Raw genomic sequence first — 24,668 nt, forward strand, 5'->3', positions numbered from 1 at the left:
AGCCCCTATACCAACGGGACTCAGTGAGAGCAAGATGAATTGGAGGCTACACTTTCGTACTACAGTCGCATTGAAGATGGAAAGCAGAATCTATTTTTAGATTTGAGGTTCATCAGACTCTCAATTTTGGGAAAGCTTTGAAATATGCGTTTGGAAACAGATAACATATTTTGTTATCTTTCAGTATTTTTATGTTATCGCGAAAGACCAAAATTATCGATAACTAAATTTTTTATCATCTGGTTATCATCAATTGGAAAGATGATAACAAAAATAACAAAATGATAACACCGATATCATAGTTTGTTATCAAAGTGATATCACTTTGTTATCCGCCTTTGCTCGGGCAGGGTTCTCCCATAGATTGGCCCAGAACTGTGTGACGTCGCCAATCTCCGGAAGGCCCTGTTCATAATCAGGCTTGTCGTTTCGGATGCAGTTGTAGAACTTCCTTTCTTATCTTATGGTTGTTTTGATCACCGTTTACGTTATCCTTTTCTATTACGATTGGTGTTTTTCGGTGACGATTGAAAACTCCTTCTTTATTCTTCTTTACGTTTCAACCTACTTTATTAACTTTCGGTCATCTTCAGAACTGTCAAATAACATAATACAAAAAAAAATCACAATTACAATCATTACAAACATTCAAATTCACATTACAAAACACTTACGATCAGGCATGGGAATGAGACTTTTTTCTGTTTACCGTTCATCGATACTGGCAGTAAAATAAAAACAAATACACGGCAGCACCAATACCATCAGACGCCGCGCCGACGGCAGTCGAGCAGACGCTTGACGGTTTTCGCTTCCCCACGAAAATTTTTATGAGCAGTCATGCTGAGGCGGGTGATTGCGAAAAATGTCAAATATTTTCAACTGCTAATAACTCCCTTGTTTTAATAAATAACTTAATTCGATTTGCACAAATAGCTAGAGCACACTCCTAGTCTTGTGATGCATGTAAAGAAGTTTGTCTAGAAGCGGTTTGAAACGCAGAAAAATGCGAAAATGGGAAAGACAGAAATTTCTGTCGTCGTTGTGCTCGAGTACTGGCGCTCTCGCACTTGGAAACCGTTTCGAGGAAGCAGGCTGCAGGAAAAAAAATGTTATGACATTTATTTTTCGAACAGTTTGAGTTTGGCTGGGCCTGTGATGTTCGTGTGGAAAAATGTCAAATGTACAGCCGGTAACCGTTTTTTTCAGTACATTTCTCATCCCTGCTTACGATTCCAGAAACTCTATACGCACCAACGCTTCAGCTACGGGACTCACGCAACACGCGGTAGACAACGGGCACCACTTTGACTTCTCTCGAACTCGGATCCTAGAGAGAATCAATAATGATGCAAGCAAATTGGCTGCTGAAGTGGTCCACATAAAAATCAACAACGAAACGACGGTTAACTTACAGCGTGACGTAGACGGATTTACTAACACTTACAACAATTTGATTAACAAGCTTAAAGACGAACAACGACGAACACGACGACAGCAAGAGAGACGAGGACATAACGATAACAAACGAACGTCCGGCGTTCGAACGTGTTTTGTAATGTGAATTTGAATGTTTGTAATGATTGTAATTGTGATTTTTTTTTGTATTATGTTATTTGACAGTTCTGAAGATGACCGAAAGTTAATAAAGTAGGTTGAAACGTAAAGAAGAATAAAGAAGGAGTTTTCAATCGACACCGAAAAACACCAATCGTAATAGAAAAGGAGAACTTCCTTTCGTTAATGTTGAACATCCGGTTTTATTCTTTCCGCTTCGAACATTCTCCATAACGCCGGAATCGTTTCGCAAGAGCGCTCAACCGCTGTACATGGGTGTCGAGGATCTCCGTAATGTTGACTTCTGTGAGATCTCGGAGTTCTGCGGGCTTCACAATTTCAGCAACATAACGAACTAGCCTCGTTGATCGATTCCCCTGCTTGTACTGTGTTAATCGACCAATCTTGGTCCGCAATGTAGCAATCCGGTTCTCCAAACGTCGCATCCACGCGGTTTTTTGTGTGCTGGGGCGTGTGCGACCTTCACCGTCTCCTTGCGGGCGCGTTCGTAATCCCAGCGTTTTGACAACAGCCACCGCAGCTGAATACACCGTGAACTGCAGATCCTCGAGGTTCTGTACGGCCTCCAAGTACTGTGGCAAAATATCCTGTTTTAGGATGCTTACTGCACTTGTTAACCGATAGAAATTCCGCAGCTTTGGTATTCGGTGCCGGGACATGGGGTCTGTCCCACGGAACTGCGTGACTGCTGTGGCCATGTGGAGCGCTAATTCGTCTCGTAGTTGCTGTCGTTGTATATCCGCTGTTGATCCTGGAGCAGTGGGTGCAGTCGAATCACGACTCTCACTCGCGTTCGATGCATCCAGCCCATCAGAACTCCTTCTCGACGTATCGCTCGATCTTGTCCTCTCCTCTCCCAATTTCCTCTGCGCTTCCAGCTTGATGCACTCCACTTCTGCAGCTGTGAATCTCTCGTTGAACATTTCCAGAATCCCTGATCTGCCGGACATGTCCGTCTCCATCCTCGTGCGGACAGAATAGCAGCGAATCACGTACATATTCATCTCCCTCGTCCACATGATCCGCTGCCGTCGGCCGCCTGCTAACGTGAGTGACTGACGTCAATCCAGGAAATATGCTTGAAAAATTCCTGAAAAAAAAATCCGTTAAGAAATTTTTTGAGGAACCCTTGACAAATTTATAAGAAATCGTTAAAAAAATCCTTGAGGAAATGCTTGTTTCTTGAAAGAATCTTCGAGAGAATTCCTGGATAAATTTTTAATGGAATCTTCCAGCACGTCCTTCAGTACATTCTTTCGGACATTTGCTCGGGGATTTCTCCAGCAACTTCTCCTTAGATTATTCAAAAAACTTATCGTACGATTCCTTCAGTAATCCCGTCGATAATGGCCCCGAGAATTCCTCTTAGGATTCTTGGAAGAGTTCTCAAAAGAATTTTTGGAGCAATGCAAAAGTTCGGATTACCGAAGTTCAGCACAGTTTTACCGTTCGGCTATTTTTTTACCGGATGTTCGGTAAACATTACCGATGATTCAGTAGAGTTTACCGATCTTTCGGTAATTGTTAGACGGTCTACGGTAATATGTAACTGGATATTCGGTAATCTGAACTTTTATCGAAAATAGAACAGCTGAATACGGCACTTTATTTTAAGTGTGTTTGCAGAGATTAATGAGGAATATGTCAGAGATTTTGGCCAGAAATCCTGGAGATTCTGTTGGAGGAATTCTTGATAGGATCGTTAGAGAGATTCTTGGGAGCATTTCTTAAATAATCCATTCAGAATTCCTTAAAATTATTCCTTGTGAAGAGTTCCTTCAGGGCTTTTGATACAACTTCTTTATAAATCTTTGAGGCAACCCATCGAGCGTTTGGTGAAGAAATCTTCAAAAGAGTTTTTGGAAGAACCCATGTATAAATACAGGAAATCTGGTTAAACTATTGGAGGAATTTCTCAGGCAATGATCCTCGTTAAATTAAGTATTTGCAAACATATCTAGAGAAATTCCTTAAAGAACTCTTGATAAAATCCTGGAAAAATATTGCTTCGTGGCTGTGCGGCTAGAGGTGTCAGTCATCTAGGCGTTTCGTAAGCCTCGGAGTGTGGGTTCGATTCCCGCTCCTGTCGGGGAAAACTTTTCTTCAAACAGAAAATTCTCCACTGGGCCACTGGGTGTTATGTGTGTTGTCCTTTGTCATATGTTAGTGCTTGTTTAGTCTGTACAACCTCTAGTTGAAGACGGTGTAGTGTCTTTTAAAAATATTGGAGGGGTTTATATTTTTTTTGAGGAATATTGAATAACCTTTGTATGAATTCCTGGAAAAAAATTCAACAGAGTTCTTTTGTAATAATTTATAGAGATAAGTTTATGTAGATATTTGTAGATTTTTTTTGGAGAGGTTTATGCAGAAATTTTAGATAAGGCTCTGCAATAATCCTAGAGGAATCTTCGAATGAATTTCTGGTGAAATTTATGGAAGACTCCTTGGCAAAATTGCTGGAAGAATCGTTAGTACAATCCTTGGAAGATTCTCTTGACGAATTCAGGAAAAGTTCCTGCCTTGCGCAACTGGGTGCATTTCCATATTTTCCCAAATCGGTTTCCATACATAGTTAGAGGAAGGCTCAATGTATCTCCTGATTTTTTTCCGTGGTGGAAAATGTTCCCCAGTTTTCCAAAAGGAATTTTTCCAGCCAACACGAAGTCATATATGATGTAGAGTAGGATAAGTGGATCGCGTGTGAAACATAAAAAAACCCTATTCAACAGCATATGCTGCAATCGTATGTTGGCTGTTTTTGCGAAATTTCAATAGGACATAATCGGTGAAGTAATAGAATTGAAGTAATGAGCTGAATTTTTGTATGATGAGAAGGTCAATTCTCCGTTTCTGCAATAAAATGGTACAAAAAGCTTAAGTATTATCATTTCTTGCCTAATTTGATGCTGTTTGAGCAAAACTTTGGGTCTGTGTTGTTGTTTACTCCATGTCTTGCAACATAAACAACACAGCTACCCAAAGTTTTGCTCAAACAGCATCAAATTAGGCAAGAAATGATAATACTTAAGCTTTTTGTACCATTTTATTGCAGAAACGGAGAATTGACCTTCTCACCATACAAAAATTCAGCTCATTACTCCAATTCTAGTACTCATCACGAGCACCACTAGGCCAGTTCCTTTCATTACTGGGTATCATATACATGCTACGTTGTTATTGAGTTTATCGTCAATCTCATCCTCGTTGTCTCCATCAGGCTTGATGATCCTCCTCGAAATCAAAAGAGTTTTGCAACATGCTCTAGAGCGGTGTTTTGCTTTTGCCTCGTCGCGAGGGAGCGAACGAACCCCAAACAGAGAGGCAATAAAAACTGAGTGAGGAAGAGGGGAACGAAAAAAGAGCCGATGATTATTTCTGGTTTTTGAGTGCGATTGGGGACTACGAAGGTTGATGAGCCGGGAAACACTCTTTCTTCCTACGGGGTTTCTTATGGGAGTATAAGTGAAAAAAAGCAAAAAATCTTCCCTCCTTCACTTTCTCACAGAAAACTGCAAACAAAATCATCACCTTCGTAGTCCCCAATTTTCGCCTCGAGAGTTTTTCTTTGTATGGGAGTGGAACTCGCGAGAGCTTTTTGAGTGTGAGTGGACGTGAGAAACACAACAAGCAATTATGAGTGTTGGACGAACTCCTCGCTGCGCGGCAAGCTCGCGCTCGGTGCTGTTGAGGATTTGCGTTGTGATTTCTGAGTTTTATTTTCACTCCTCAAAAAATCGCCAAAATCGCTTCCTCATTTTCTCGCGAGTGAGTTTCTGGCAAGCCTGGTCTCCATCTTCAGAGGAGATTACAGTACGCTGCACGAGGATCATATGCGATCTTGTGATGACAGTGTCATTTCTTTGTATTCCAGATCTTCCAATCACTCCTTCGAGAGCAATGTTGAACAGTTAATTTAAAACTGCATCACGCCACTTCAATCCATCCAAGGTCACACACGAAGTAGACACTTTGACACCGATCTGAACTCTTAATTTTGATCTATCCAGAGTTGCGTGTATCAGACTAACTAGTTCCGCCGAAAAACCACGTTCTGGTGTATTATTTGCCAGAGCTGATTTCATTTCACTGAATCATGCACTGCTTTAAAATTAGTGAACAGATGGTGAATCTGCAAATCATATTCCCGAAATTTATCTGGGTTAAACACTTGATCCGTCGTAAATCAGCCCTCACGAAAACCAGTCTGGTATTCGTCAACGAAGGGCTCCTCAATAAATCTTAGTTTCTAGAACAGGACGCGCGACAGTATCTTGTTTGCCGAATTCAAAAGGGTAATTTTTGTGCAATTAGCATATTCTGGTATGCTCCCTTTATTGTAGATTGAGGTGCCATACGTTTTTGATTTTCGAAATTCGCTATAACTCAAGTATGGTTATATGTAGGCAAAATAATGTACTGTGTTTCATTGAATCTTGCTCATAGAATCTGTTTTCGATATAAAACATTAAAAAAAAAGGTTTCGTTTTGTTATGGAGATATTGGATTTCTCAGTCGGCTTTACAGCTTTACCCTTGCGAAAGGCCAAATAAATCAGGCCGAAATATCGGGCAATGCAGATTTAGTCGTTTGGTTCGCCCGTGTAATTTTGTGTCATTTTAAATTTAAAGCCATGGCATGTGACTGAAAATTGAAAGCTTTTCAGTAAAAAGGCGCTGGTTTCCATTACTAAATTATAGTAGAATTAAAAATGGATCAATTTCTAAATTAAGTCACAATAAATTGTGTCCATTTATGCGATTGCGTCAGCATTAAAATAGAGATTTTTTTAGTGTGTAGCCTTGACCTGTGGCCAGGTCAAATTTTTGTCGACTTGCTTTCGTTGTTGAAGCTTCGCCGGCATGCGCCTCTGAGTCTGCCTCTGCTGCGATGATGGGTTCCAATCTAACGCTTGCTTGTAGATTTTATTTCCGCCCTTGCGTAGAGGGTGACTGACCCACCTCCACTTTCGCTCCCGAATTTCTGTCGCTATCGGGCTTTGATGACATCGACGATGGAACTTCACGTTGAAGATCCAAAAGCCAGGCCACCATGCACGAATTATATACCGTAGACATCTATTGATGAAGACCTGCAGCCGTTGAGTGTTCTCCATTGATACACACCAGGTATCAATGGCGTACAACAGCGCAGATTTTACGTTCGAGTGTAAAATTCGGATTTTGTTGCGTCGACTAATCTGATTGTTTTTTCATATATTTCCTGAACTCGCAACGGCAGGCTTCGCCTTCTGGATCCGAGCACCTACGACGATCTTGATGCCACCATCGGCCGCCATTTGGCTACCAAAATAATGGAAGCTTTCATCATTCTCCACTGCTTACCCAGCTACCGTAAAGCTGGAAGAGTTGACCGTGTTTACATCTAACGATTTGGTCTTGTTCACGTTGATGGTAAGACCTGCCACAGAGAAGCGATTGACAAGATCGTAGAGCTTGCTCTACATATCAGAGCACCGTTGAGCTAGGAGAGCAACATCATCAGCCAATTCAATGTTATTTAGGTGCTCCATAGTAATGGGCTGCCACAGCAGCCCACGATCAATCGAACCTACAAGGATCTCATCGATTACGATGAGGAACAGTAGCGGTGATAGGATACATCCTTGCCTCACTCCAGCAATGACCCGGATGGGATAGGACAAGACATCGTTGTGTACTGTGCAGTACTCTACACGAAAATGCCGCGTACTGTGCTTCAATGAGGCCTATGATGCTCTCAGGGACACCCTTACGCCTGAGGGCTTCCTACATATATTCGTGATTGAGAGCGTTTTCGTAATCAATGAACACCAACTAGTGAGACTCTTGGAATTCATTGATTTGCTCCAAGATGATACGGAGCGTGACAAAATGGTTCACACAGGATCGTCCGGCACGAAATTCTGCTTGCTGCCATCGGAGAGTTGCGTCAATCTTCTCCTGTATCTGGTAATAGATCACTCTGCAGAGCACTTTGAAGACAATAGTAACACGATATCCTACAAATTTACGCATACAGTCAGGCGATCCTCTTTTCCAAGAAATGTCGCGGTTTACCATATGCAGATTGTGCAGATGTATACTACGGGGTCAGCTTTTAACATCTCAGCTGATATGCAATCGACCCTCTGTTCGATTTCATGCTACGGATAGCTGTTTCTATCTCCTGCACTGATGGAGCTTTGGTGTTGGCACGAGTATTGCGTTTACCCTTGGCAGATCATGCACAGGTGTTGATGGCGTGAAATACAAAAAAAAAATCAAAGTACTCGAATCAGCGTTGCAGCTGATTAGCCGGGTAGATCAATAACTATCCAGACCAGTGAAGAGAATTGTCAGACAAAAGAGGCACAAAACAAGCAACAAAGAAGACGCGACAATTACTCTTTATCCCAACTGGTAACAGATAATGACATGATCTCGAAAATTTTTGTTGCAGACAAAACGGAAGCTGAATTTGTTGCGTACTTTTCAACTCGTGAATAATCAATTATTATCAACCCAAAATCGAAACTTTTTGATGATACATCTTCAGCAGCATTGCAGTGTTTACCGACTCGAAGTTACCGCTCGAAAATCACAATGCAAGCTTTAAAAATCTTTAAACTCGTGGTGCACGATCTTTGTTCTTTTCTGTTCAAGTTGGGACAAACCTATGTCGCATTGGGTAGAATGTCGCAACAAATTCAGGTTGCGACATTGTCGTTATTGTTGCGCGACGGTTGAATTTTGATTCACTGATCCAGACGTGTCTTTCACGGGCATCGTAGTCAACATCTTAGTCACACTAAGACGACATGAAACATCGTAGAGGAAACGGATGTCGCCGGTTTTTGCGGCTTTCTCGCCTTGTGGCTAGGGAGTCCGCCCATGATCTTTTATCCTGTCTACATGAGTGTTTCACTTACTTCTCGTGAATAGCGCTGACGGGATACGGTTTTGGCACCTCGTGTATTCACTCGCTCTATCGCGGTTTTGGCGTTCTTCGCTCCTCTTTCTTCATCCAGGAATTATCTGTGATTCACTGCTTTCTTCGGGTGCGTAGCACACCCAAATTTTTCTCGCCGGTGGCGATGAAGGCGTTCTTGATGGTGCTCCATTGATCTTCTATGCTTCCACCTTCTGGAATATTCGTAGCACGGTTCTCTAGCTCCTCGACGAAGGACCTTTTCACCGCAACGTCTTCCAGTCGGCGTGTGTGGAACCGGCGCCCGATTTTCTCCTCCTGTCGTTGGATCCTGGCAATGCGCAGTCGGATCTCGCCGATTAGGAGATGATGGTCGGACGCAATGTCGGCGCTTCGTTTGTTCCGCACATCAAGAAGGCTCCGTCTCCATTTCCAGCTGATGCAGATGTGGTCGATTTGATTTTCCGTGCCGCCATCACGGGAAAACGATGTCACTTTGTGCACTGATCGATGAGGAAAGAGCGATCCCCCAATTACCATATCATTGTTGCCACAAAACTCTGTAAACAGCCCTCCGTTTTCGCTCATTTCTCCGAGATCATGGTGTCCCATGATGTACTAGATCGAGTTATCGGAACCAACCTTCGCATTGAAGTCGCCCGTGAGGATATTGATATTACCTTTCGGAATCTTGTCCACGACAACATTCAATTGGCTGTAAAAGTTCTCTTTGTCTTGCAATTCGGCAGCATCGGTTAGCTATCTAATTGGTTGTGGGTGTCAAATAGGATCTACATGAAGCCATTTATTCATGAAACCCCCTAGCTGCGCCAAATAATGAATGTCAGTGCATGGTTCCTATATATGCATCAAAAAGAAATCTTAAAAATAGATCTTATTGATAACACTAACATATGTGGTGAATGACCGATCTAATGCAACTAGGTTTGACGATCCAAACCAGTGTGAAGGTGTCAAATTTGATAAATTATCACCGAATGTGGAGTGGTAATACTAAACTAAAATCCGTTATGAGCGTTGTCGCTCATGTTGTACATGTTATTTCCATAGATTGTAGATACTAAGTAGTTGGTCACGCAACAAGATGCATGTCATGCTACTGAGGATACAATAATAGACATGAAACATAGTGTTTATTGTCAGATAACAGTATGTTCTTAGAGATACGACTGTGATAGTTGATTCGGGGTAATGGCTTCCAGTCTCTTTTAATTAAAAACGGATTCTTATGCTTTCATCCGACGTTTCGGACACATTTATTGTGCCTTCTTCTTGGGATCTGATGGACAACAAACAAATTATGTGTTATGTATTATGCTGTGTCTGTGTAGTGTTGATGTGTACTTACTAACAATGTTCCGTTTTATCGTTAAGGGCCTGCAGCATAGGCACCTTTGTCAACGGTTTATGCTCCGACAACTACAGAACAAGAAAACTGGCATTAACAGGAGCACTCGCTTCGCAGGAGGTATTTTTACCGATTCCGATACTCACTTCACCCACTTTGTTCTGGCCGTGGGCTGGATGGGCTGATTTTTCAGAAATCGATCCGGCTCGCAGAAAAGAGGTGCAGTCTGCTTCGCGCCACTTTCACACTTGTTCTGTAGAAGCGTGTGTTTGCTGCTCGGCTCTACTATTGTTTCGTAATGTGTGTAGGATGCCGGCGTACGTACTGCTGAGGTTGTCAGTGTCTGTACGCTTATTGACTGTGTTGACATGTTTCGAGTGTAGGTAGATTCTGTTTCTTACGACTAGAGTCTAACAGTTGTGTGTTGTCGAAATTAAAAGTATGATGGTGGCTGATGGAATGGTCCAGCAGCGCCGTTCGTTCCCTGAGTGTGGCTATTTCTTCATCCTCCGCTGTCTTTCCCCGTTCCCACAAGCTTCGTAGTCTGTTGGAACAGGAGCGGTGACTGGCTAGCCGTGTTCGCAGTTGGTTCGACGTCATGCCTACGTAGCAAGCCGAACAGTCTTCGCATGGGATCCTGTATATAACATTCGAACGGTTGAGTTTTTCTACTGGATCCTTCACCTGAGGCAGCATGTTTTTTATGATCTTCTCGTTCTTGGAACTGATGATCACGTTCGGATAATCCTTCTTCAGACTCCTTTGGATCTTGTTGGTCAGATAACAGTATGAACGATTAGTGAAAATAGACTGTAACTCGTACGAAATTAAAATCAACACAGATTGATGGTTCTATTCGCCTCCAGGCAACGGGCATCCTTTAGATACTGCTCAACTCCAAGCTAATCAATTTAGCATACTAAATGGCAAACCCCTTTTTAATAATTCATGGGAAATCAATTAGACCCGTGTTGGCGGCTCCGCACCACTCGCCTTTTTCCGCATCGCTTTGAGCAAACACACGAAAGCTGTGGAAAGGATCCCTAACGTGACATCCAAAGCCAACCAGGTTCGAAGTTAATCCTCAAGCTGGCTTAGAGGGGATATTCCGTTTTTACCTTCACTCTATCTCTGCTCTATTTGGTTATTTAGGATCTATAAAGGGTCTATGTAAATGTATAGTCATTGTTGGCTACATTGAAAAATCACGATAAGATTTGTTTCGAAGCATTTGTAAATGCTCTGAATGTATCCTCGGCGTTTTTTTCCTGGGTTTCAAAGAATGAGTGTAAGCTGCTATGCCTTTTCTTTAAATAATCCAAAACAATCTACCGAATCGTTTTCCCAACTGTCCATCGTGGTGATGCATTGTTAGTAGTGCTAATTGGAGATTGCCTATTAGCTATGTCTCTACAATCTCATTAGCGTCTCACTCGAACAGGTTGAATCCGAACGAAATAAAAATTTGATAATTGAGCCTAATAAGTGAATGAGTTGCAATTTGGATCCGACAGTTGTCGGCTTGGCGCCTTACGAAGAATCTGAGATGATCATTCCACACCAGCCAGCCATATGATTAAATCACTATTATCGTTGATGACCAGACAGGCCTTATTCCTAGGTGACCGGCTTGGTTTCCAACGATTTTATGAGACCAGTTTTGCTTTTTGGAAACATTGGGTAAATTCCATTCGTGCGATCCCAAACTCGACCATCGCCGGTGGCGGCGGCGACATCATTCTTTCGGCATTCAGTCATAAACAAACCGAATCAATTAATTTTCACCAGCACACTTTCAACCCCATGCCGCAGCATAAATCGCCAGCCTTTCTCGGTCAACCGCTAATCGCGTCGCGATTCGTCAACAGCTGCAAAATAATTCACCATAGCGCGCCGGCAAGCCAGGTACCAATACCTAGACCTACCTAAATGAAATTTCCCAACAAAGACCACGAGCGCGCGCGCCCGGGATCGACCGCGATTTTGTTTTTACTGGGTCCATTTACAACAAGCTTACCTCTCCCATCTCGCATCTCGTGGACCTTTATTGGGCGGTTTGCCCACCTCGCGGTTCCGCTTGGCGCTTGCTCGCGGTTTGCATCCATCTTTCGCTCTCCCCAGCCAGCGTAGCCGCATCGTCAACACGCACCCGACGACGACGATGCGGCCAGCCAGCGCGGGGATGCTGCCGCCGAGCTGAGTCGGGTCGAGCGGATGCAACCATAACAACAACAACGATGGTAACGATGAGATGCGGCGAGCGGTGAGACGGACGACGGTCGAGATGAAAGGAAAATTGCGATTTAATGCTAATAGCGAATTAAATAGACTAACCCGGCTCCATTACAAATTATTTTTTTGCCGCCCTGTGCCACCGCACTTGCACAAAGCGCGCGCGGGGTCCTCATGGTGCGGTCTGTACGGCGATGAGACAGACGAGCCAGAGCAGGGGTATCAATCGGTATCGCACACCGGTATTGTCACACGTGTGCGTAAGGGTATGCGATATTTATACAGCCATTCCATAGAAAATCGATTGTAGTGGATCTCAGAGTGTCGTGATACTTGGTGTTATCGAAAATACCTAAGATGCCAGTACACAGGGTCAAATATTTGACCAACAAGAAACCAATGCTCAAACATTTTCTTGATTGATTCGATCAAATGCCCATGTATTGAAAATCAACCAAACTGGTTCGAAAGTTATAATATAATGAAAGTTGTATGTTTTATAAAATCCTGATTCTGTGGACCATCTTATCTTAAAATTGGTCGTCTTAGTAACGAATTAAAAAGCAGCTTTATCGATGAACTGCAAACCCCTCAAGTGTCACGGTCAGTGAATCAAAATTCATCCATCGCGCAACAAGAACGACAATGTCGCAGCTTGAATTTGTTGCGACATTCTACCCGATGCGACATAGGTTTGTCCCAACTTGAAAAAAAATAGGATAGAGATCATGCAGCACGAATTTAGAGATTTTTAAGCCTTGCATTGTGATTTTCGAACGGTAACTTCGAGTCGGTAAACACTGCAACGCTGCTGAACATGTATCATAATAAAGGTTCGATTTTGGGTTGGTAATAATTGATTATTCACGAGTTGAAAAGTACGCAACAAATTCAGCTTCGTTTTTGTCTGCAACAAAAAATTTCGGGATCATGTCATTATCTATTACCATTTGGGACAAAGAGTAATCGCTGTGCCTTCTTTGTTGCTTGTTTTGTGCCTCTTTTGTCTGACAATTCTCTTCACTGGTCACGGTATGTTGAGAATCACTATATCGACTTTCTGGTCCAACGTATCTAAATACCCAGGTAAGAGATTCCGGCAAATGTCAATAACAAGTCCCACCACTACATTTGCGTTAGTTATGAAAAGTTGGTGTTTTTACTCTTCTACAAAGCTTGTGAAGTTTTATGAGTTTGAAAGTTTCTACTTTATTCTGTAAAACTAAGTTTAGAATCAATGTTTGCCTTTCTCGTACACTAAGTGTACTGGAAAGGCTATATGTTCACTCCAAAAATGACTTTGCGATAGAAGGCCCGGAGGGTCGAGTCACATATACCAATCAACTTAGCTCAACGAATTGAGGTGATGTCTGTGTGTGTATGTGTGTGTATGTGTGTGTACTAATAACTCACATCACTTTTTGGCAGTAAACCTCAACCGATTTTGATGACCGATGGTTCATTCGACGAGGAATCTGGTCCCATTGTTTCCTTTTGAAAATGGTTCGCATCAGTCTAGCCGTTCCGGAGTTATGGCAATTTAGGTGTTCAAGACCGGTACCCCTAGAAGGGGCCAGACATGAAAATGCGACCCATCAAATCACGATATTTTCAATTATCCGATGAACAGTATGTAGGAAAATAGTCTGAGACCATTTCTGAACCGATAGTGTTCCGGAACCGGCTCCGGGTGTCCCGCCGGAAGTGGCCAAATATAAAAGTAGACATAACTCATTCATGCGACACATCAAACAGCTGCATTTTATGTAAGCCGATGAACGGTTAGCAGGAAAATAGTATCAAACCATATCTGAACCGGTAGTGTTCCGGAACCGGTTCCGGATGTCCCGCTGGAAGTGGCCAAATATAATAGTTAAGCAAATCCATGCATACGACACATCAAATAGCGGCGTTTTCTGATGAACGGTTAGCGGGAAAATAGTATCAGATCATATCTGAAACAGGTGTGTTCCGGAACTGCTTCCGGGTGTCCCGACGGAAGTGGCCAATTATAAAAGGGAACCAAACCTATGCATGCGATACATCAAATCACAGCTTTTCCAAAAACCTGCTGACCGGTTATTAAGGAAATAGGCTCAGACCACATTGGGGACTGCCGGTTGAATTCCGAAACCAGTTCCGGGTAACTCGCCGGAAATGGTCATATATGAAAGTGAACCAAACCCATACATACGACACATCAGAGCGCGGCTTTTTTGATAACCTAATAAAAGGTTAGCAAGAAACTAGTCTCCGACCATATCTGAACCAGTAGTGTTCCGAAACCGGTTCTGGATGTCCCACTGGAAGTGGTCAAATATAATAGTGAACCAAACCCATGCAAGTATGACAAGCAATGTATTAAGTATTGGAAAACCCCGTATAAAAAGGGTGGGAGGGGGGTGGGGGCGAAAATTCTCAATTTTAGCGTAACATAGACATCTACTTAATGGATGATCCCCATGTACCGTCGTGCGGGGCTTCTTTATACACTTTTTGATGGTTTTTCAACTTTATGACATTATAACTCCCAGAGTAGTGAATGTATTTCCACAATTTTTACACATAATAATTGTGAGTATGTATGTAGGATGCATGCAAAATTTGAACTAAATCCATCCATAAACAAAAAAGTTGTCCATACATCAATCGGAGACATATCATATAGAACCAGAGGGGGGCTACTTTGGACATTCATAATTAAAACAAAACTGCAGTTAAAATTCCGGGTTTATTTAGAATACTACTTTGTACCAATACTGTTGTATACTATATCATACATTATTTCAATAAATATATGCGTTTTTAGGTGGTTCTGTGCTACCTTTGGTTTTATGAGCAGCGTGATATTTTAATATAGACTAAAAGGCTGTCTGGGGGCCATCATTCCATTATTTAGGTGAAACGGTCATTTATATTGTGTATCCATACAAATATTCGATTGTATATGCTACGTCGATACTTCTTGCACGAATTGAGCAACCCTTTGAAATTTATGAACTGCAGAAACAATGCTTACAGAGCAAATGTTCTGATTCGTTATGTATATTTTTATGATTCATTCGATGTTTTTTCGCCTCCTGACAAGCAATAAAGAGTTTGTTTGAAATACAATTTCAACCAAATGAAGGGGAAAATATTGCGTCATAATAGTCCCAAAGACATCAAACAGATTTGAACGATATTTCAAATTCAAAAAATCCATATTCAAAAGTGTCCAAAGTAGCCCCGTATTTCAAAAGTAGCCCCGCACGACGGTAACTGATCAATTCGCGGCTTTTTAGGCAGCCTGATGAACAGTTGACAAGAAAATAGCCACAGACAATATTTAGGACAACCAGTAATGTCATGGAATCGGTTCCACGTGTCCGCCACAAGTGGTCAAACGTCAAATAAGGCAATTCATGGCGACTTTTCGCGATGGGGGTGATAGCTTAAAGTGTAAAAACAGTGTGAGTCCAACTTAAAAAAGTTTCGTCAAGTGTCGTTGGTGCTTAACAAATTCCTTTGTGTCCAACTGTCACCCCGATCATCGGATGTCAAAAATACATGGTAAACAAAGAAAATCAGCTGATCGCATCTGTCTCATGGATTGCCTTTGTGAACCAAACCCATGCATGTGGCACATCAAATAGTGGACTTATGAAATTGAACAAAACCAATGTTGGCGATAAATCAAATCGTGGCTTTTTTGATAACATGGTAAACGTTGGGTATGATTAAAAGTGGAGAAATGGTCGAAGTATTCGTATATGCAAGAAAACATAATTGTGACCAAAGCAAACTCATCAAATCACACCATTTGAAATTCCTGCGATGCACAATGGTCGGAAAAAGATAAAGTTCGGCCAAAACTCTTTTTATGTATTTAATCGAAGTTATAGGTTGTCTAGATATGTTATATAGTATTTTTAGTGTTTAAAAAGGGGTATTCAAAAATTACGTAACTCCAATAATTTCAAAAACGGTATAAATCAGTAAACCCCACATTTTTTGCGGTTTTTGATAGAAAATCAATTTGAATTTAATGATCATATCTTTCGATCAAATCCAATCAAATTTGTTCAAAACGTGTGAAAAATGTGGGAAGGTAAATTTTATTTCAGTCGAAAATGGAAAAATAACGTAAAATATATGAAAATATGACTTTTTTAAATAGCTCTAATTTGAAAAAGTGCAAATTTCTGCAAAATAATGTTTAAGATGTACTATTCGAAATTGCGGCGACACGTGACGACACGAACCGTTTCTTAACTTCAAAATTACCAAAATTCCAAAGGAACAATATATGAAAATTTGAAAAGTTTTGTGACATATTAATTTTGCACCATGCGTGCATTCAAACAGTCCAATAACAAGCTTTCATATGCTGGATAACATAAAACATATATTCCATTCTCAAAATATTATTATTTTACTTTTTTCGAATAATTCCTTTTTCAATTTTATGACTTAGGCCACTTTGGCAGTGAAAATGTCATTGAAATACAAAAGCTGGTATGCTTTTAATTAAGAATCATAAAACTACAATACATTATCCTTGTTATAAGGTGAAATAAAGTTTAAAAATATCAATTTCGTTTTTTGAGAATTTTGGCCGCCCCTTTGTATGGAGCCCGACCAATGTGCGGTGTTGATATAAAGTAGGATGGATCAACGTGTTATGGAAAAATTATAATATGATCGCATCAACATCGAATTAGTAGTTTAGTAGTGCAAGTCGTACATTTATCCAACGAGGCTAGTCGTGTTGAATAATTACGACGAGTGCTGTAAAAATCGAGTTTTGCACTGAGTTGTGTACAACGTTTTTTTGCAATTTCATAAATTCGCTTGAGGATAGTTTTTAGCAAAACTTTTCCTGCAAACTGCATACTGATATTCATAGCCACGTTAAAGAAAGTCTGATCATAGCAGGTTATACTGTGCAGTTGTCACATTTTTTCAAAACTACATCCAAGAAGTATCAAGAAGTTGATCAAACCTAAAAACAGTACTGTAATGAACCATTACAGCACTGATAATTTGATGTGGGTAAAACGCCTTTTTCAGGCAGATTTAAATGAGGTAAAACAGCCTATTACGATGAGAAATTGCTAAAAAAGTTTTTCCAATCTCCTTTTGCGTCTAAAATTATTGTGCACAATTTGGGTGCGGCTGGTTGAGCCCTCGCTCTTCTCATTGCGGTTGAAAATTGAATGGAACATTTCGTTTTTCTGCATTTTTTTATAAGGAGGACACAATTTACATGAATTGTATTAAGCGTATAAGTGTTCTCAGGATCGGCTAACGTCGACGGAAAGATCATAAGTACATATTCGACGAGAAAGGCACTATCACCACTAGGTGAATTCATCTGGTTTTTTTTTATTTTTTTTTCAATTTTCTGTAACTTAAGTATAGTTGGATGTGAAAAAAAAATATGCATGTTTTTTCATTGGAACTTGTACGTAGAATCGACATTTGGTTAAAAAAAAATCCAAAATTGGTTTCCTTTTGCCCATTTTTGTCCGATGAAAAATAAGCATTCGAGAAAAATAGTTAACATCATTTGACCATTCAGGGCTACATGGCATATTTTGAGGCTAGAAGTCAGCTTTCCACAAAAAAATAAAAATAAAATGGTAAGGTCTAGGGTAAGGTTTTTGAAAATTGAAATTTTATGACATTTTACTCAGTCCGCGATGAATATTACTCTTAGTGTATTTCTAAAAGTCCTTCAAATATCCATCTTCGAAGACATAATTCCAACAAACCGTTTTCGAATCATATATTTTTAAAAATGATTATTAGGTTTTTTACATGCCCTTTTCAAAAGATAGGCGAAGAATATTGCTAACAAATAACATGAAAAACATTTTCAGATAAGATGCTCAAACATGGCAAAAATATCACGACTACGCGATTCGTGCGTTGAATTGAAAATGCTCTATAGATCAAATGCTATGGTAACAATAAATAACGTTCTTGTTAGGAACCTGGACTGTTCGCTTTGGGTGGAAATTTGAATTAGGTTTTTTAGTTCATGATTTTGGGAAATCATTCACGCAGAAAAATGACGCTTGTTTAAATCAATAAAACGCATGGTTGATTGTCAAACTGGGAATTTTCTTACTCCAAGTTATATTTCTTTGTTCTTACTTAGTGTTTATAGATAAAAACAACCAATTACCATCATTCCATATAACGTTAGAAACTTCATTTGTTTCTACAGAATGGGGACCACAAACATGGCCCGGACGCACTCACACAACTTTGAAACTCTTACCCAAACTTCGACACAACGAGGAAGATCTAGAAAATCTATCACCGCAACTTCCAAGTGCAGTTTTGGCCGTGATGGATAACGAGCAGGTACTCACGACAGTATCCACAAAAAGTTGATCGGTTTCGCCTTTTTTGTCATTTTTTTTAGTCGTTCTCCTCCCCATCCGCTTGCCGAGTGTCTAAAAATAGATTTCTGAGCTGCCGCAGGAGCTGCAGTCACCAACACAATCACATTCCGGCTTTGTTAGCGGTAAAAGGGCAGTCGTTTAAAACAATCTGTTGAAACTGCCAAATCCTAGTTTGTTCTAACAAACTGTCAAAAATGTCGACAAATGAAAATATTTGTATTATCAAACAATGGAACAGTTCAATTTAAACTAGAAATTAGTTTGTAGCAAACTGAAAATTCGGTTGATTTGAACTACAATTTAATTGTGTTTACAATTTATTTTTCTGCGTGTTATAGAATAAAGTGTCGCATACCCTTACTCGTGTGTCTCTCTGTGTTTTGGTAAACCACCACCCGACCATGCCTGCCAGCTATCACATTTTCCTTAGACACCTATTTAGCTCGACGGTGAACCAAACAGAACAGAACGAAAGTGAAAGTAGGATTTTCTTCTAAGCCAGCTTTGGGACTGATTGTTAACCTAACCTAGCTTGCTAGATGCCACAATGGGGATCCTTTTCCCGAGCTTTCATGTTTTTGTTTGAAGCGATACGGAACACAGCGGTACCTACGTCGCGTCGTCGCTGCTAATACGGGTCTAATTGATTTCCCATGAATTATTAAAAAGGGGTTTGTCATTTAGTATGCTGAATTGTTTAGCTTGAAGCTGCATTGAACCGAAAAATACTGTGTGTGTTGCTTCAGAGCAGTTATTATTTGTTCTCCTATCATCTTGAAACTCGTGCATTTCTAATCACTGCAGAAAATATATGATTGTGATCGTGATCTTTTTATGCGTTCCGATTGAGGATAGATAACATGCTTATTTTTGTGTGATCAATTACTTAACATCTAAAATCTATCGAAATATCTTGTCATAACATGAGCGAAGCCGATCATGATGACGACTGCGTTTGCAATACTATTGCTCAGTCCTCCAGATAGAACTATGAATTCCACAACGTGGTGTGGCCGTATCGAATTTCACACCTTCATACCAGATTAGATTCGGTGCCACGGGCGGTGAAACCAAACAGCATGTTAGATTGATTATCTCAATAAAGAATCACTGAACAATGGGTCCAGAGTCGTATTCACAAAGGTACTATTTGTGCCTAAATTATATAGAAAAATAATATTTTTGAGAAATTCTCGGACGAATCATTAAAGCAGTCCCCGAGGGAATTCCAAGGAGAAATACCTGGATTAGTCCAGAAGGAACCCGTGTAATAATTTTGGAGGGTATTCCAGGAGAAATACATAACAACATCTTAAGAAGAGTCCCTGGGGGAATCCCAAAACGAGTCTCTGAAGAGATTTCAAGAAAAACCAATGAAGAGATCTCAGAAGGAATTCTGGAAGATTTTCTTGAATCTATCCTGGGAAGAAACTTTGAATTAATCTTGGGAGGAATCTTTAGAGAAAACCTAGTAGGAAGAAATGAAGGAGTTTTGAAAGAAAATGCCAACGGAATTCCAGAAAAAATTCCTGTCGGAATCTTTGACAGAATCTAGCAGAAATCCCTGATTAAAACCCGGGAAAGATCAATGAAAAAATTCCGGAAAGAATCTTGACTGCAATCGCTGAAATATGCTGAAATAGAATGCCGATAGAAATTCATTAGAGCATCTCGGAAGGAATTAATTAAGAAATTCCTGAAAAAATCCCTGAAGAAATCAAAGAGAGAACCCCGATGAAAACCCTAGAGCCTAGAGTAATCTTTAACGGAAACTCAAGATAAATATCTTAATAAGTCCCGAGGGAAACCCTCAAAGGAATCATAAAACAATTCAATTCTTCCGGGTTTGAAGGAATCCCTGAAACTATTCAGAAGAAATTCTTAAATGACTCACTTGTGAAATTTCTAAGAGAAAGCCGGAAGGATTCACGGGAGAAATTCCGAAGAGTCTCGGAAGAAATCAATGCAACAAAGTCGGAAGGAATCCCAGAAAAAATCTGTAAATAAATCCCCGAAAGAAGCCTTGAAAGAATCCCAAAATGAATCTTGTAAAATGATGTAAAATTTTCAAGATGTGGTTTTTCTCCGTTCCTGAGTTATGACCAGTTTTGTGGAAATGGTCCAGATGTTGGTTGATTTTCGACCGTCCTGATTATTATTTTGCACAAAATTGGTCATAACTCAGGAACGGAGGGAAACCACATATTGAAAATTTTACAGAATATAGCTTATGTAATTCCCTTTAAAAAAATAGAATTTTTACGGGCTTCGAAAATAGTTTTTTCGACTTTTCCAACCGATTTTCCTCAACAGTGGAAAATTTTGTGGAAAACAATTTTCATTTTGTATTTTTTTTTTGCTCAAAAAAATGCTAACGATTTCACAAAAAAATATTGTGTCTGCGATGCTTCGTTCTTAAGTTATGATTTTTCAAAAAATAAAAATAAAAACGACCCATATAGCACATCTGGAAAATTTACACAGAATTGGTCATAACTCGGGAATGGAGAAAAACCACATCCTAAAAATTTCACAGAATAAAGCTTATGTAATGCCCTTCCAAAAAATATATTTTTTAGAATTTTTTCGAAGTGCGAAAATAGTTTTTCCGAGTTTTCCAACCGATTTTTCTCAACAGTGGAAAATTTTGTAAAACAATATTAATTTTGTATTTTTTTTTCAATTGCTGAGAAAATTTGCTTATGATTTAAAAAAAAAAAACATTGTGTCTACGATGCTTCGTTCTTGAGTTATGATTTTCCAAAGTAGGTGGTGTCTGTGGAATATGATGGATTTCCACTGGAGTTTTCCGGAAAATTAGGCGATCCTGACTTGAACCTTGGTACCAATATGTGTACGATAATAAAAAAATCACCAAATGCCAGTAGTGGGCATTAGGGTCTGGGACCATTTGGGCAGGAGGACCTATTTTGGGCACTTGCTGTCATAACTCTGTCAATTTTTAGTCGATTGACTTGATTTTTGGGACAAGATTAGATTGGTACAGTATCTAGCCATGATCAAAAATTCAAGTCGATCGGATTGAAATTGACTGAGTTATAGCAGCAAGTGCCCAAAATAGGTCCCACTGCCCAAATGGTCCCAGACCCTATATATGATTTTACCACCTGTACTGAGTTGAGATGTTAGCAACAGTAGTTTGTACATTACATTTCATACGTTACATACATACATACATTACCCGAGCAAAGTCTGATAGCAAATTTTGATGTTATGATATTGCAATTTTTTATAACTCAGGTTGTTGTCGGTTTGGTCGTTTTAACGGTTAAAACATCAAAAATGAGAGCAGAAAAATGTTCCTGTGACAGAAATTGAAAACAATTCCTGCTATCGATGATAGCAAACTGATAACTGTTTTTGTTATCAGCGCAAGAAAAATGAAAAATCGTAAAATGTAGAGTTTTTCGGTTGATATCAGATCATACATACAATAGTATAATTGCACTAATGATATATCCCTAGAATTACTTTACATAGTTTTCTTAAAATAGTTAAAACTATTCTAACACTTAACATTTGCATTTATTTAAAACTAGCTGTCCCGGCAAACTTTGTCTTGCCGTCTTGTGGTGGTTTGAGAACTGTGGCTCAAAAAAGCACCGCACTCTAGATTGGTTTCATTTTTGATCGTGTTGATTTCCTTCCCAGCTCATACATAATCAGTACTTTATCAATTTTCCTACTTTTCTAGTTGATTTTCGTAACTTTTTGTACATATAAACACAGCCACCACGAATACGAACCGAACCGTGCAAGATTCATTCTGATCGGTTCAGCCGTTCGTGACTTTTGTTGCCTCAAAGGGAAGTCAAACTCATTTTTATATATATAGATAGATGACAGCAAACTGAAAACAAAATTTGAAATCGAATTTAGGCCGTTCGCAATGCTGTTTTATTTTGTATGGCGAGTTTTAAAAATTTTAAAACTCGCCATATAAAATAAAACAGCATTGCGAACGGTCTAAGTAAAGATGAACTGATATCAAAATGTGATATCAATTTGTTGCTGAATACAAAACATGTTTTCGATTTGCTGTAATTTTGTTGTTGGACTTTGCTCGGGTACCTGACCAAATTTGCCCTGATATACATATTTGCAGAAAACACCAAAATTGCAAGTTTTTGTTAGGTTCAGACTTGGGTTGAGATATTATCCATCAAAACACTTATCCTACACCACCATTTAATGAGATTATGAGATTATCACCTGTTCCCGAGCAGGAACGAATAACTGACACATAACTGCAGCATACTAAAGTCAGGTATCATACCAAGATGAGGTATTGGTCGGTTAGCCTGGTATTAAAAATAACTAATTTTGGTATTGTGTAGGTATTTAGAAAATACCTCAACGAGTTATTGGTTTGGTGTTGAGGACTGTTTGAGGTATTATTTAGTTATGGAAAAATCACTATTTGTATGGAAAAATCGTCGATTATTATTTAGGTATTGCCATACCTGATGTCATTATTCACGAGTTATGCACAGAATACACGCCAGTTATTATTTAAGGTATTTTACCTCTTATGCAGGGCTACTTAATACCTCATTCAGGTTGTAGGTATTCGGTTTTCCATACCTGAGTTTGGTATTCTTCAGCTATTTTATCCTGCCCGGGTTTACCTGCTTACTTCTCACTCACTTCTTATCCCTCACTCTTCATTCCTCACTTTCCACTCCTCAGTTCTTCTTATTTCTGATTTTCATTCATTTTCCACTCCTTCACTGCATATTCCTTACAGTTCACTTCTCACTCTTCACTGCTTACTCATTACTCTTCACGGTTAATTTCTCACTGCTTCACGCTGCTGATTGATCATTCTTCACTGCTTATTTCTTACTCCCCACTTTATACTGTTCACTGTTACACTTCTGACTTTTCACTGCTCACTTATCTCTACTCCCTTCCCACTACTGATTATTCGTTGCTCACTCCTTATACCAAAATGCTCACAACTCAATCCTCGCTCTTCACTGTCCAATGATTAGTAACCACTACTGACCCCTCATTAATCACAGCGTACTCTTCACTTATCACTCCAAACTCCTCACATTCTGTACTCTTTACAGCTTACTACTCACAGTTTACTCAAATGTATCATTGAACAGTATTACTCACTTGTATTTCATTTTTTGTGGTATTGCTTTGATATGCGTATAAACTTAATAAAAAATAACTGTTGAGAAAATAAAAAAAATGAACATGGATCAGCTTATGATGACAAAACTGATCATGGAACAAATTGATTTGATGTTGTTTTCAGTTTCCGAACAAAGTAGGAATACTAACCGAGAGTGTTTTTTAAAGTATACGAGAAAACAGACCATTTTGCGATAAAAAAGTAAAATTCGTCTACTATGCTGCACACGGTAATATGTACTGCCGTAATTCTGCAAAGTGACGTAAGCGACATTGATACTTTTTGCTCATTTTTTGGTTATTATGCAGAAATCTTTGGTTTATCCTCTAAGTTTATTTCCATAGATGATAGATTACGACTAGATCTTTCATTCTAATATAGCAGACATACCACAGTGATATTTTTACACCAGATATTAAATATAATATACCAAAAAATATCGACATTTTGAATGGCGCTTACGTCACTTTGCAGAATTACGGCAGTGTAGGGTATATGTACCATTCCTTGGCCTAACTTGTAAGCCGCCTTGACAATTTCGACCAAAACTCATGAATTAATAGCACTAGAAATAATATGTTAACCATATTGCACACTCTATGCAATGCTTGCTTCACCAATTGGATGTAAACTAACGTAAATATTCAAGAATTTACTTAATTAAGTTGAAAATATTCGATGCGATGGTATGCAATGTTGGTCTATGGTACAAAACTTGGCCTATTAGTGGATACAACGTTGGCCTATTGCTTTCCATGCACTAGAACCACTTATTATCTCATTTTTTCAATATTTCTACTGAAGTATTATCTCTGTTTGTTCACCAATCTTACTTATAATTTTCATTTTCGGAGCCAAATTTTTTGTTCAGTTTTGTTCAGTTATTGAAAAGTCGATTCGAAATGTTCCAGAATCATGCCAATAATGATCATGTGTATAGACTACCTACTAAGCCGAAGAATCATGGCGTCTACGAAACATAAACAAAGTGACGTTTTCATTCAATTTCAACACTCCA

General features: G+C 39.6%; 2 protein-coding genes across 4 annotated transcripts in view; one reads left to right on the top strand and one right to left on the bottom strand.

The window, feature by feature from the left end:
- LOC109413914 (uncharacterized) overlaps positions 1-24,668 on the top strand; it is a 64,956-nt gene that overhangs the window by 28,371 nt on the left and 11,917 nt on the right. The gene's annotated exons all lie outside the window — the stretch shown is intronic.
- LOC134291476 (craniofacial development protein 2-like) lies at positions 8,415-10,216 on the bottom strand. Of its 3 annotated transcripts, XM_062859242.1 has the most exons (3): positions 10,003-10,216; positions 9,857-9,927; positions 8,415-9,787 (listed from the first exon to the last, which is right to left on the bottom strand). In XM_062859242.1, the coding sequence occupies exon 3, from the start codon at positions 9,097-9,099 to the stop codon at positions 8,602-8,604; it is 498 nt and encodes a 165-aa protein (XP_062715226.1). In that variant the 5' UTR covers positions 9,100-9,787; positions 9,857-9,927; positions 10,003-10,216; the 3' UTR covers positions 8,415-8,601. The 3 variants fall into 3 exon arrangements, with proteins under 3 accessions (XP_062715226.1, XP_062715224.1, XP_062715225.1); XM_062859240.1 differs by having other exon boundaries at positions 8,415-9,927; XM_062859241.1 differs by having other exon boundaries at positions 9,857-10,216.

The sequence above is a fragment of the Aedes albopictus genome, chromosome 3, assembly GCF_035046485.1.
Source record: "Aedes albopictus strain Foshan chromosome 3, AalbF5, whole genome shotgun sequence".
NCBI lineage: Eukaryota > Metazoa > Arthropoda > Insecta > Diptera > Culicidae > Aedes > Aedes albopictus.